This window comes from Microtus pennsylvanicus, chromosome 12, assembly GCF_037038515.1.
Source record: "Microtus pennsylvanicus isolate mMicPen1 chromosome 12, mMicPen1.hap1, whole genome shotgun sequence".
NCBI lineage: Eukaryota > Metazoa > Chordata > Mammalia > Rodentia > Cricetidae > Microtus > Microtus pennsylvanicus.
The window spans coordinates 25696042-25708194 of NC_134590.1; the positions used below are offsets into that span (position 1 = coordinate 25696042).

The 12153-nt window shown below is 49.6% G+C and overlaps 1 protein-coding gene across 3 annotated transcripts in view; it reads right to left on the bottom strand.

Moving 5' to 3' along the window:
• Window positions 1-12153, bottom strand: part of Cracd (capping protein inhibiting regulator of actin dynamics) — a 213696-nt gene that overhangs the window by 22132 nt on the left and 179411 nt on the right. Inside the window, exons 4-7 of one of the 3 annotated variants that reach the window (XM_075942927.1) lie at window positions 11221-11356; window positions 9385-9406; window positions 3732-3896; window positions 907-975 (exon numbers count right to left, since the gene is read on the bottom strand). In XM_075942927.1, the coding sequence (XP_075799042.1) occupies window positions 907-975; window positions 3732-3896; window positions 9385-9406; window positions 11221-11318 (354 nt within the window). In that variant the 5' untranslated portion in view covers window positions 11319-11356. The remainder of the gene's footprint in view (window positions 1-906; window positions 976-3731; window positions 3897-9384; window positions 9407-11220; window positions 11357-12153) is intronic. The other 2 variants (XM_075942925.1, XM_075942928.1) reach the window with 2 other exon arrangements.

Here is a 12153-nt window from a genome sequence, read left to right on the forward strand (position 1 = left end):
GGAACGCACGAAGCTGAGAGGTCAGTGCCAGGCAGTGTCTGCAGCTGTCCCCACTGGGCTGAGGGACTGGTCAGAGCCACCCCCGCTGCCCTGCAGGTGCAGAGCTGGTCTCTGTCACATCCTCCATTTCTTCAGAGAGGGTGTGCCCCGTGTAGGGATGAGAATTATCACCAGAGAAACTCAGCCCCTCAGGACCCATGCTCGGGACAGAGGGTCTAGGCTCCTCAATGAAGGTAAAATCCCAGGGCCACGGCGGGGCTAGGGGTGAGGTGATTTGTAAGTAAGAGCAAGCATGAAGCCCTGAGTTCAGGTCCCGTCACCCATGTATGAAGCAGAGCATAGCCATTCACACGCCTGTCACCCCGACACTGTGGAGGCCAAGACGGGACGACCACCTGGTTCAGTGAGAAGCGCAGAGAATGGTAGGGCGGGGCTCCTGACTTCCTTCTTTGTCCTTTCTATGCCTATGCTTAGGCTCAGCCCACCCTCCCTCCTCCCCCACCCCAACACACAATAATAAAAGGGCATTAAAAGTGCACGTGAGTAAAAGTAGAGAAAGCTAAGGCTGGGTACGGGTTTGTCTCTTACATTTGTTCATAACAGAAGACCCCCTTACAGTCTTGAGTACCTTGCAGACATTCTAGAAAGCCCTTCTCAACAGATTCACAACATCTTGAAGTGCACGATCCATTTGTACTTAGGGAAGTCAGCACTGTCTAAAACTCCCAAGGCATAATGGGAGTGTGGCTATTCTTCAGAGCAGGGCTCAAGTCTAGCAGTTGGGTTGCCATGGAAACGGATGCTTTAACCTCTCCCCCTGGTCGCTCTGGTTTATGAACAGAAAATAAAATAGCAGATGGTAACAAACGAGGAAAGAGGCTAGATAAAGAGTTCACATTCCATTACCTTCTCTTCCATCTCACTTCTGGCTTCAGGTAGATTCAGAGGACTGGAGGAACTTGGCGTGTCACTAGACTGGAAGAGAAGAGAGAACGCTTGAGCTGTGGAGACAGGAAGCGCTGGGCGAATAACCAGCTCTGTCTAGGCCTGACCAGGGTGGCCCTGAGCTCCACAGGGGGACACGGGCTCTCCTGGAACCACCAAGGACCACTGTGGTAACTGCTGACTGAGCCTACAGAGCCGTGGAGGAGCACCGCCCTCTTTTATTCCTTAGTTCGGTGTGCTTCCCTCCTGGTTAGCTCCCAGCCCCACGGCCTTTGCTTCCTCTCAGGGTCAGAGAGGCTGAGAGGCTGCTTGGCGACCACCTTGCCTGGGAAATGGGACCCTGTTACACACAGTTCGGACCTGGGAGCTCTCAGACTTCCTGGTAGCCGTCTAGCTTTCCCCTGAGACTCTGGAGCAGGGAGTGAAGATAAAAGATCCTCCCAGAGCCACGTGCAGAGAAGGCGAAAGAGCAGGGAGGAAAATCTGGTGGTGGCACACCAGACTTGTTCTGGAAACATCCCCAGAAGGTGGTTGTACTTCTACCTCGTGTGGGTGTGTCAGCTTGCCCAGTCCACTCTAGGCTGCACACGTAAGATGTTTAGAGACAGAAGTCAGGCTTTGTGGGTCGACTCGATGGATAGGGGCAGATCTGATGACTGGACTTTAATTCCCAGAACCCATAGGTAGTAAGGGCAGGAGAGAACTAATTCTTTAGAACTATCTTCTGTTTTGTAGGAAAATGGATGAAGCTAGAAAACATTATTTTGAGTGAGGTAACCCAGACACAGAAAGACAATTATCACATGTACTCACTCATAGGTGGTTTTTAAACAAAGCAAAGAAAGCCAGCCTACAAACCACAATCCCAGAGAACTTAGACAGCAATGTGGACACTAAGAGAGACTTACATAGATCTATCTAATCTACATGGGAAGTAGAAAGTAGAAAAAGACAAGATCTCCTGAGTAAATTGGGAGCATGGCAACCTTGGGGGAGGACTAAAGGGAGGAGGGGAGAGACACAGAGGGGAGCAGAGAAAAATCTAGAGATCAGTAAAAATCAATAAAAAAAAAAGAACAAAAAAGAACTGTCTTCTGAATTCAACACACATGCCATGGTATGCACCTACACACACACACACACACACACACACACACACACACACACGCACACACACACACATTTAAAAGAACACAAGTCAGCTCCAGACACTTCCTTCCTCACTATTACTCAGAATTCAAATCAGGATTCTCCCTTTTCATGGCCTCCAGCATCTGGCCTTGGCATCTGCCTTCCCCAGCGCCCACCCAGCCCCACCTGACCAGTTCCTCCCGGTCTCCTTTGTTCCGGCTCATACCTGCGCCTAGAACACTTCTGCCTTGTCACCCCCTGGTCTGTTCCCAAGCCCACATCTGAAAATGCCACCTCCCCCCGCCCGCAGTGAGTCACTTACTGCCTTATTCTCGGCTGGTAGCATTGTGCCCGATCTCAAACGATCATCTTTACCTGCATGGTGACTTGTGTGCTCTGTGACAGCCTCTCATTAGGATGTGAGCCACCAGAGGCCCTCCCGTGACAAATCTTGCTCATCTCTCTAACACCCACACCTAAGACAAGGTCTGCTGAACAAAGAGCCTCTGTCCTTCCTGAGGCCACAGAGCCTCCCGCTTTGAAGTCATAAGTAATAGCAAGGGCGTTCTTTGGTCCTCGTGAATTCCCTGTGTTAGAGTGAGGGAGGTTGCTGCTGTTGCTGCCACCACTGCCTGATACTGGGCAGGTGGGGGAGAGCATTTTGAAATCCACGAGGAAGGAAGGACCCCGTTTCTTCCTCCTTCACCAACCATCATTTGTCAACATGTGGGGGCCAGGGGTCATCACGGCCAGGCCCCAGCAGAGGTGGCCATAGGACAAACTGTCCGTTTTCACTGCAAACAGTTTGCCTTGCTCTTCTGAAATATTAGCTGATAATAGCTATGCCTATTTTTAACAGCAAACACCCAGATTCTGGAACTGATAGGCAAAGTTGTTTTAAGAAAGACCCAGTGTCCACCTGTCACTAGAGAGCCCCGGACTGGCTATTCCGAGGGCTTTAGAGCCTTTTCTCCTCTACACAGGCCTGTCCTCTGCTGTTGGAGGAACTGGGAATTCAGGATCTAGTCAAAGTGTTCCCTGGAAAGTGTCAATACACCCAGTTTAGACAGCCAGATACTGGAACGTGACTTTCTTTCCAGCTGATGGGAGTTCAAGCTGGCGGGTGTGAGGCCCTCTCCCTGGACCCCTACTGCTTTCTTTTCCAGCTCTCTTAAATTAGTCCAATTTGGCAAATAATTAGTCAGCTACTCAGCTGGCAGTCTCCAACTCCTGAGGAGAAAGGGATGTGTAAGAGGCAGTTTTAGCTGCAAAAAGCCAACGTTTAGAGATGGAGAGAAAACAATTTTACACAAACATTATGAAACTGCAGAGGAGACAATGCATCTTTGGGTGTGAGGTCGGGAAAGATTTCCCAGAAGCACCTGAGTCACCTGAGCCTTGAAGGATATGCAGAAGGCTCCGGCAAGGGCATCTGCAAAGGGTTGTGCCCTCCTCCTCCTCCTCCTCTTTCCCACTGGTCCTCAGTACCCTCAGGCCACAGCCTGAGCACCAGAAAGGCTTCTCCTCATCTTATCCCGTCCCCCATCCCTCCACTCCTCCAATCTAGACTCCAGGGTCATCAGATGTCACCATCACCTGGCTGGCATCCTGCTCTCTGGCTTATGAGAATCAAATTCCCCCTGGAGGAGACTTACTTTGTTCTCTGGGTCTGAGAGGACAATATCCTGCTGAGTTACAATTTCCATGGGACTGGTCAGGAAGAAGTCCTCATCAGAGCTAGCGTCCGCACTGCCCGCCTTCTTCATGGGAATGGCATTCGATGGCCGCTGCCCAAACTTGATATTCTTGCCCAACTGTCGCTGCGGGAGAAACAAGGGGAAGACGTTCTGAAACAGTCTCTACAGCCATGACCAGGGTCCCCGGAGACAGTCGTGCCCAGCTGCCTTCTGGGGGCACGGCCATGCCGAGGGACCTTAAGGCCATCCTGCACTGAGTTCACTAGCTCCCATCCGCAGAGCCACAAGCTTTTAAAACTCCAGCCACCTCTTAGATGCAAATGCTAACAGCTTCCGGAATGGGCAGGGACCACGTTTCCGAACCCAGGTTGGAAATACGCGTTTTTAATTTCTTGGATCCATCTACCTACAGCCTTTGAATGCATGAAGAAATTATGTAGAAAATAGTGACATGAAGTGCAGGAGCCATGGGGAGAAATGAAGACTCCTGGGGTGGGCACAGCGGAACCCGCTAGTCCCTTCCGGATACATTCTCTGGGAATCTCTCTGTGTCTTCACCTAGCGTGGGATTGTCAAAGCAACGTGCTCTGGTCACAGTGGGTCACCGGCCAAGGAGGAGAAGGTCCCAGGGTCAGCAAGGCTTTCCTTGGTGAATGTTGAGATCAGGGATGGGAATGATCGTTCCTTGTTACGGTTACGCATCGTGAAATAGGGGCCACAAGGAACCTGGGGTAGGGGCGGGGAGGAAAGGGCTAAAGAAGGGCTGATGACTGGCAGCTGGAAGGGCATCTGAATGAAGGGGAGAAATGGGCTGGAAACAATGACCAGCAGCTTGGGTAAGGGCCAGATTCAAAGCAGGAAAATTGACTCCGTATGTTTTGCCCCATGTCTCCTGGGGGTAAACTGTCCCCAGCTAAGGACCACTGCTCTAGAGCTACGCCCATGTGTGGTTTAAACCTAATGTGGTGGTTTGATATTTATCTTTAATCTGGCAGGGCTTCCAACAAGAGATTTAGCAACCAACAGCTCCAGCCCTGAACTGGCTAGGTTTTCTGAACCTGAGACGAGCTAGAGGCACCCACCCGGGAAGAGAGAACCTCAGCTGAAGAACACCTCGATCAGAAGGGCCTGTGGGCGCATCTGTGGGCACTTTCCCTAATTGTTAATTGATGGAGGAGTCCAGCCCACCGTGGGCGGTGCCACCCCAGGCAGGTGGTTCTGGGTTGCATAAGAAGGGCAGGTGAATGCCAGCCACTAAGCGGCCTTCCTCCCTGGTCTTCAGTTCCTGCCTCTAGGTTTCTGCCTTGAGTTGCTACCCGGGCTTCTTTCAGTGATGTACTGTAACCTGTTTGATGAAATAAACCCTTTTCTCCCCAAGTTTGCTTTTGGTCAGTGGTTTTATCACGGGAACAGGAGGATCAAACTAAGACAAACCCAGTCACTTTGCAAAACAAAGTCCAGCTGCTTGTGGAGAGGAGACCGGCCCAAACTCATGGGAAGGCTGAGTGGTCCCAAAGGAATCTGAGTCCACGTCTTTTAAAATGACATCCAGAGTTCTGGTCACTGTGCTTCACACCAGTTCTCATAAATTTGACAGTGTACTTCCTTCTTGCAGGGTACAGTTACATAAAGAGATGACCGGCATATTTAATATTTCTCTAAAAATCCCTGGCCAAAGAATCCCCTGAGGGAAATGTCTCCTGTCCCTCAGAACTCAATGGGACCATGTCCACCCACCTCCACCCAGCCCATCCCCCATCCCAGCCTTGCCCAGTGAGCAGGGAGACGCAGATGCATGACCAAGATGAGCCCCAAGACGCCCCTCTCTGCACAGCGCACCCCACCCTCAGCCACCCAGCATGCCAAGTCAGGGAGCAAGGGCTTGCGTTTGGTCCGCTGTGATTTCAGCCTGCACTGGGCTCTCGGCCTCCCAGGAAGAATGCACACCCAAAGCCCCCATTCAGCCAGGGAAGGAGAGCTGCAGCAGCCCCCAAGACGTTTGCAGGTTGCTGAAAACGGATGTCTTCCAAAGGCAAGTCGAGCAGGAAGCGGCAGTTAGTACATACTCTAAGCAGGTCCAGAAGCAACACATGTACAACAGCCGATGGAGTCAGACAACAGGACACGGAATCACAGCCACGGACCCGGGGGGAGGGGGTGGGGGTGCTTCCTGTGGCCACCCGCTCCAAGCCTCCTTAGGAGTGTTGGCCATGAGCCTGACACTGGACTGGGGAGACTCCCACTGGCAGGGTCTTTTGGTGCCAGTGTTCTGGGATGAGATGTGGGAAGAGGGAACCTTCCTTTCTCTTCTGAGACAGCATCTTGCTATACAGCCTAGGCTGGCCTTGGACTCTTGATCCTCCTGCCTGCACCCCCGAGAGTGGGAATTATGAGCATTTGCCACTTGGCTGAGTTTTCCTTCCATCTAAATTGATGAATAATAACTGTACATACTTGTGGACTACTGTGAGGTTTCAATACATGTATATAATACATAATGGTCAGCCAGGGTGATTGGCACATCCATCACCTCACCCATTTTTCACTTCTTTGTGTTGGGAATGTTCAAAGTTCTCGTTTCTAGCTATTTTGAAATATACTATAAATTATTAACCTAGCTACCCTACTGTGCTATAGAACACTACAACTTAATAGTCCTCCTAACTGTAATGTATTCGTTGACCAATGGAGATGAAAACCATTTCTCATTTCTATAATGGGAAGGACTTTCATAGTGCACTTCCTGGCATAACGCTATATTGTCACTTAATGAGGAGTTTGGCCACCACCACAAAAAGCACAAACAGGCCTCTTTACTTGACCAGGGCTCTTCTGAGAGGATGGTTGTTGCTTTATCCTGACGCTTAAGAGACAAGAAAGAAAACATCACAGCCTAGACAGAAACAAAGTCCAAAGACGAAACGGTGGTTGTGGCTACAAATAGAAAAGGAAGGAGAAGGCAAAGAATCTCAGTACGGAGAAGGACAGGGACAGTAAAGTGCCTAGAGTCAGGCCGGGAAATGGGCAGAGGAATGTTAGGACATGGAGTGGAAGGCTAAGGAGGACAGGGAGGGAGGCGGCAGAGACAGGAAGTATGGAGAAAGGAAGAGGAAGAAGGGCCCAGGACAGTGGATACAACATCTGAGGACCTGGAGGACACAGGAGGAGAAGAGGGCAGAGGGGAGGGAACATGCGACCATGCCAAAGGGCTGATGTATGTTGCAGACATGTTCATCCTGACAAATTAAATAATAAAAGTGTTCTCCTTAGTCTAGAGGCCATTTTGAAATCCCCCATGGAAAACAGACTCAGGCTGGTGGCTGGGGAGCTGAGGGAGAGGAACTGAAAGGCCGGAGGGGATGGTGATGGTGACGGGGAATAGGGCTGGTCTCTGTGTCCAGATAAAGGGATGTCCTGTGGCTTTTTAGACAAGAGCTGGTGAACCAAGGCTGTGGCAGGACTTGAAGCCCAATGCCCCACGTGGTGTTTAAGGACCAATCGCTCACACCCCGACACACCCTTTCTCCACAGGTCCCTTTTCTAAACACCTTTACGTGACTCAGAGGAGACTGGACTGCTGTGACATTTTATATGGCGTATGGACAACTTAAAGAGTCCTGCTGAAATCTAGCTGGGGATCTGGGGTGTCACACGAACTATATGGGAACTGATTATTTCTATTGCTCTCATTGCTCATGGTTCAGGCACTGTCAACAAAGGGCCAACAACAGGAGGGAGAAATTACTCTAAATCAGGCTGCTGTAAGCTGGCCCCAAAGTTTATTGGCCCCACGAGCTCTGTCTTTTCACACGTCGCAATTCTATCCGGAGAGGAAAGAGGAAACTGGTCCACACACTGACAGCGTGTGCTGCTGCTGGCTATGAATGCAGCTACTGTTGCGACTGGAATGCGAGCTAACGGGACTATATTTTATTCATTCAGTTTGGGCCATTTTGCCGTCATATGGAATGCTTGGGAATGAATGATGCTACAGGAATGTACATCCATATTTATGAGGCTGGATGCTGTCGTGTGGAAATGCCAAGTACATTGTATTCTGCAGCTTTTTGCACTGCCGGTATCTAGAATTTCCCAGATTTTTTTTTTTCTGCAGCCATTTTTTTTTTTTTTCCAAATCATGTCCATGAGAGCAAACAGCAGAGGGGGAAAAAAAAGGAGATGTCTTCCTGAGCAAACTGCAGGTACTCCCATCACAAGAGTGAATTCTTAAAAAAAGCATATGGATTCAGGACACCTGTTCTAGGAAGAACTGGCCGAGATCAGGTGCTTTGCTTTCTGCCCTTGACGGCTGTATTAGATGTCAAAATCCTCAAACGTAGGATTTTGGAATTCTCAAGTGAAACCCACTTCAGTAGGCGACATTAGCTCCCAGGGACCGAGGTCCCCACCTACACCTGTGCCAAATAATCCGTGGGACACATAACCTAGGCATTTCCCGACAGAAGTGTGGCGCGACTCTGGCAACCACCTGCGGGCATAGCCAGGCTTCCTCCGGCTTCACCAGCAGCTGGTACTTACCTCCCAGCTGGGTGTGACCTTCAGCAGAGAGGCTCTCTCCTGATCTGTGCTGCTTGGTAATGTCAAGGTCGTAGCAGCACAAATATCACCAAGGGCAATGCCTTTACAGCTACCATGTGCAGTGCTTTTACAGCTACCGTGGGCAGCGGTGAACAGGGACTTCACACAGACTCCAGGCTTTAAGGCCTGGAGGAGCCTTGGGGCTTGCCCATCACCTGCGCCTCCTTATTGTTCAAGTGGGGAAAGTGGGAGTCGCAGAGATTAAACAATTACGTGGCCCAAGGTCACATGACCACAAGGTGACAGAGGCCTGACATCTTTTATTGCTGTGTCCTCTTACTCATTCGAGTGGTCATCCTACCGGCTGGAGCAAATGACTTACGGATTGAGCCTTCAAAAGGGTGCTATTGTTTTAATCCCTATAACTGTTTATTCAAATTTGTTCTCACAGTGTACATTTTTATACGCGGAAAAAAATGTGCTCTTGTTCTTTTAAAAAGCTCAATATTTTGTCATGGTAAAGTGATGTTATTTAAGACAGAGAAGGGTAACTGTGCTGGATTGCTTTATTCTATTAGTGGAGCAATGCTAACAACTCCTGTGGGTGCAACAAGACAGTTCTAGGTGCTATGACATAAGTGGGCACTAGGGGACAACCTTTCCAAATGCAAACACCGTCCACCCACGTTCATGAGTTCTAAGTGAATGCTGGACAGTCTCTTAAACTATTTTTTTTTTTGGTTAAATTTCATTACAAAAGAATATTTAAATAATTGTGGCTATCCATCTATCCAGAATATTCACTGTCAAATTGGTGTTATCCATTCCTTTCTCAAAAAAAAAAAAAAAAAAGAAGAAGAAGAAGAAGAACATAGACATGTACACAATGACAGCTCCAGACAGAAAACCACACATGCCCCCGGCACAGCTAGACTCTCTCATTCCATGCTGGAGTCTAGGAGGAGGCTGTCTCCTGTGCTTCCTACTGGGCATCCACAGCAGCATAAGGTTGTCGTGGGAAATGCAAAGCATTCATGCAAGTGTATGAAGTCACCAGATTTGGGGGACTTACCAGGAACATACTGCTTAGGCGACTGAAAAATAAAACACAGTCTTTTGGGAGTGATTCAGTTAAACCTTAGGTCACTTAAAGACTAAAAATCCCTTTTGTTCTGACCGTGGTCCCCGTTTTCAGCCTCGAAGAGCATAGCCCCAGATATCCCCAAAGTCACTGCAGAGATCAGAGGAGGAGTCGGAGGCCAGCAGCAGAAGCAAGACTCAGCAGAGCTCATCTGCCGGTTCGCTGTCCAGAAGAGACCCCTCACACTAAATACGCGTTCTGCTCTGCTCACCTTCCCTCCCCCACTGCGTTAATTGTGTTGTCACTTCAGGGAAGTTGATGGTTTCGTGTTTTACTAATTATGAGATCAAATTATCTAAACTCTTACCTTATTGTTAAAAAAAAAAGCCACGGCCCTTGCTCACATATTTTGAGTTTCTATTTTTTTTCCCAGTACTGCACAATTGCACGGCACATACTTAACAATCCTTAAATCCATTTTTTAAAGAGGGAGCGGTATGCGGTGAACGTTACAGAGTAGATATGTTGGCGCCCACGGGCCATTATCCACCTTTAAAGGGCTCTCGAAGCTCCTATGAACGGCAGCTATCTCATGGTCTGAAACCTGCACACCGTTTCTTTTAGAGAAAGGTTTATGATAAGGCAGGGGCTCAGAACTGGCAGAGGGAAGAGGGTCCAAGTTCTCCCTGGCTATTCCTGTCCTCCCTCTTGGACCTGTGAATAGTAAGAACTGGCTTCTTCAGAGTCATGGAGTAGACACAGCCAGCAGGAACAAAGGGGAGTCTGGCTAGGAAGTGCTGGGGTTTGCGAGCCAGCCTGGGTAGGCTTTATGGGTGGACTGTGGCCCTTGGTCAGTGTGGCTCTAGGCGTAATGATCTGGGCAAGGCTCCAGGATGTTGGCTGCTTCCTGGTTTGTCATACATCACCGTCCACCGACCATATGACCATAGGTCATAAAATATACAGCTTATGTTCAGAAGAAATGAGACCATGCGAAAAGAATAGCAAAGTTACTTTGGAGAGCTGGGATTAAAGGCATGTGCCGCCACTGCCAGCTCTTGTTGCCTTTTTTCTTCTCATCCATTCCTTGATCCAGTCACTGTTGTGGACATGTCGTCAGATGGGACTCAGCAACTCAGAGCCCTCTGTCCAAAGTCTAGGGAGTCCCCAAGCACTCTCGTCTCAGAAGTGCTTGCCTTGGCATTGCTTCCTGGTGAGGGAAATGCCCTACATAATGAGACTCCACCGTCTTTGTTCCTTTGACGTTTCCTGGGCCCATTATTTTAACGACATTCAGTATAGCACGGGTTTACTACACTTTCACTGTTAGGGAGTCACCAGCTGAGTCAACAGTAGGTAAGAAAACTGCCCCGCCGCAGGGTGAAAGGAGTCGGCAAAGAACCTCCCAAGACAGGGTGGCTGGAAGCCGCATTTACAGCTACCACAGAGCCTCGCCCCGCCCCATCTCCTGCTGGAGACTCACAGGGTGGACTGCACAATGCGGCCTCTGTTGACAGCGGCTGGCTCCGGTACTTGGTGGTTGGGAGCTCTTTCCCACATGCAAGCCCAGGAGCTTATCTTAGGTACTTGTTCTGGTCAAACCAGAAGCGACAACTGGAGAGGAGAGGTGGGGGGACAAGCCGTGCGGGTGGGTACAGCAGGGCTAAGTGTGCCTCTCACGGGGGAAACTGAGTGGAGCACCAGATCTCAAAGCCTCTCCCCTGGAGCGACCCCAGGACCTCCCACTCCATCACTTAAGGACCGACCAGGGTCTTTTCCGCTTCCCTCCTCTGCCTCTCATCTGCCCATCATCTCAAGCTGTCTTACCTGAAGAGTTTTGACTTTGCCCAGGATGTTGTCCTGTGACATTGCTTGAACTGTCTGCTCATTTTCTGCTCCCCCATCAGGGATAAAAATACTGTCATGGGAGAAGGCCCGTGCTCCCATAGAACGGGTGGAGGACCTGGAATGCAAACCATGTGCTTCGTTTTATTAGGATGATAAATGTCTTCTCCAGATTCAGTTCTCTGTTCTTCCTGACTCAAAGGGCTCTGCCCACATCGCCTATCTTATTCAGAAAGTCCTTTGACACTGTGGCCTTCCTACAGAGGGTCAGACGGGGAGCAGGGGAGATGAGAGGGTCCCGTGGCAATGGGGAATGTGGCTCTCCCACAATATTTCTCAGAACCACTCAGGGCAAGAACTTCAAGGGAGTGTTTCTTTGTAGAGCCAGCGGCCCTGCTCAATTTTTAACCAGAAGACTTGCCCAGATGAGCTGTCCCTACCAGGTTTGTTCTGCAAAATCTTTCCAGCTGGTATTTTTATGAAGTGATACACAGATCTGGAAGAGGTCAGAGTTTCTCTCATGTCCAGTCAGACTGCAGTACTGGTGTAGCGCAAGGTTTTGGAAGAAGGGGCCATGAATGCCTGAAGATACAACCAAGGGGGAGGAATCCAGGTTGGAGCCCTTTTGACATGTTTTGTACACACAGAACATGGTATAGATTCACAGTTCACAGCAAACTGCTGTGGTTTGAATTCAGGGCTCCATGTACTGTAAGCTTGGTCCCCAGTGCAGCAATGTTAGGGAATAATAAGACCTTTAAGGGGGAGCTCATTGTGGGCACTATCCTCGGAAGGAATTCTCACAAGACCATAGCTCTCCCGAATGAGTAAGAAGAAGAAGACCAGGCATTCCCCATACCCTGGCTTCCCTTCTACCCAGGGGACACAGAACGTAAGAAGCCTCCACTTCTGGCT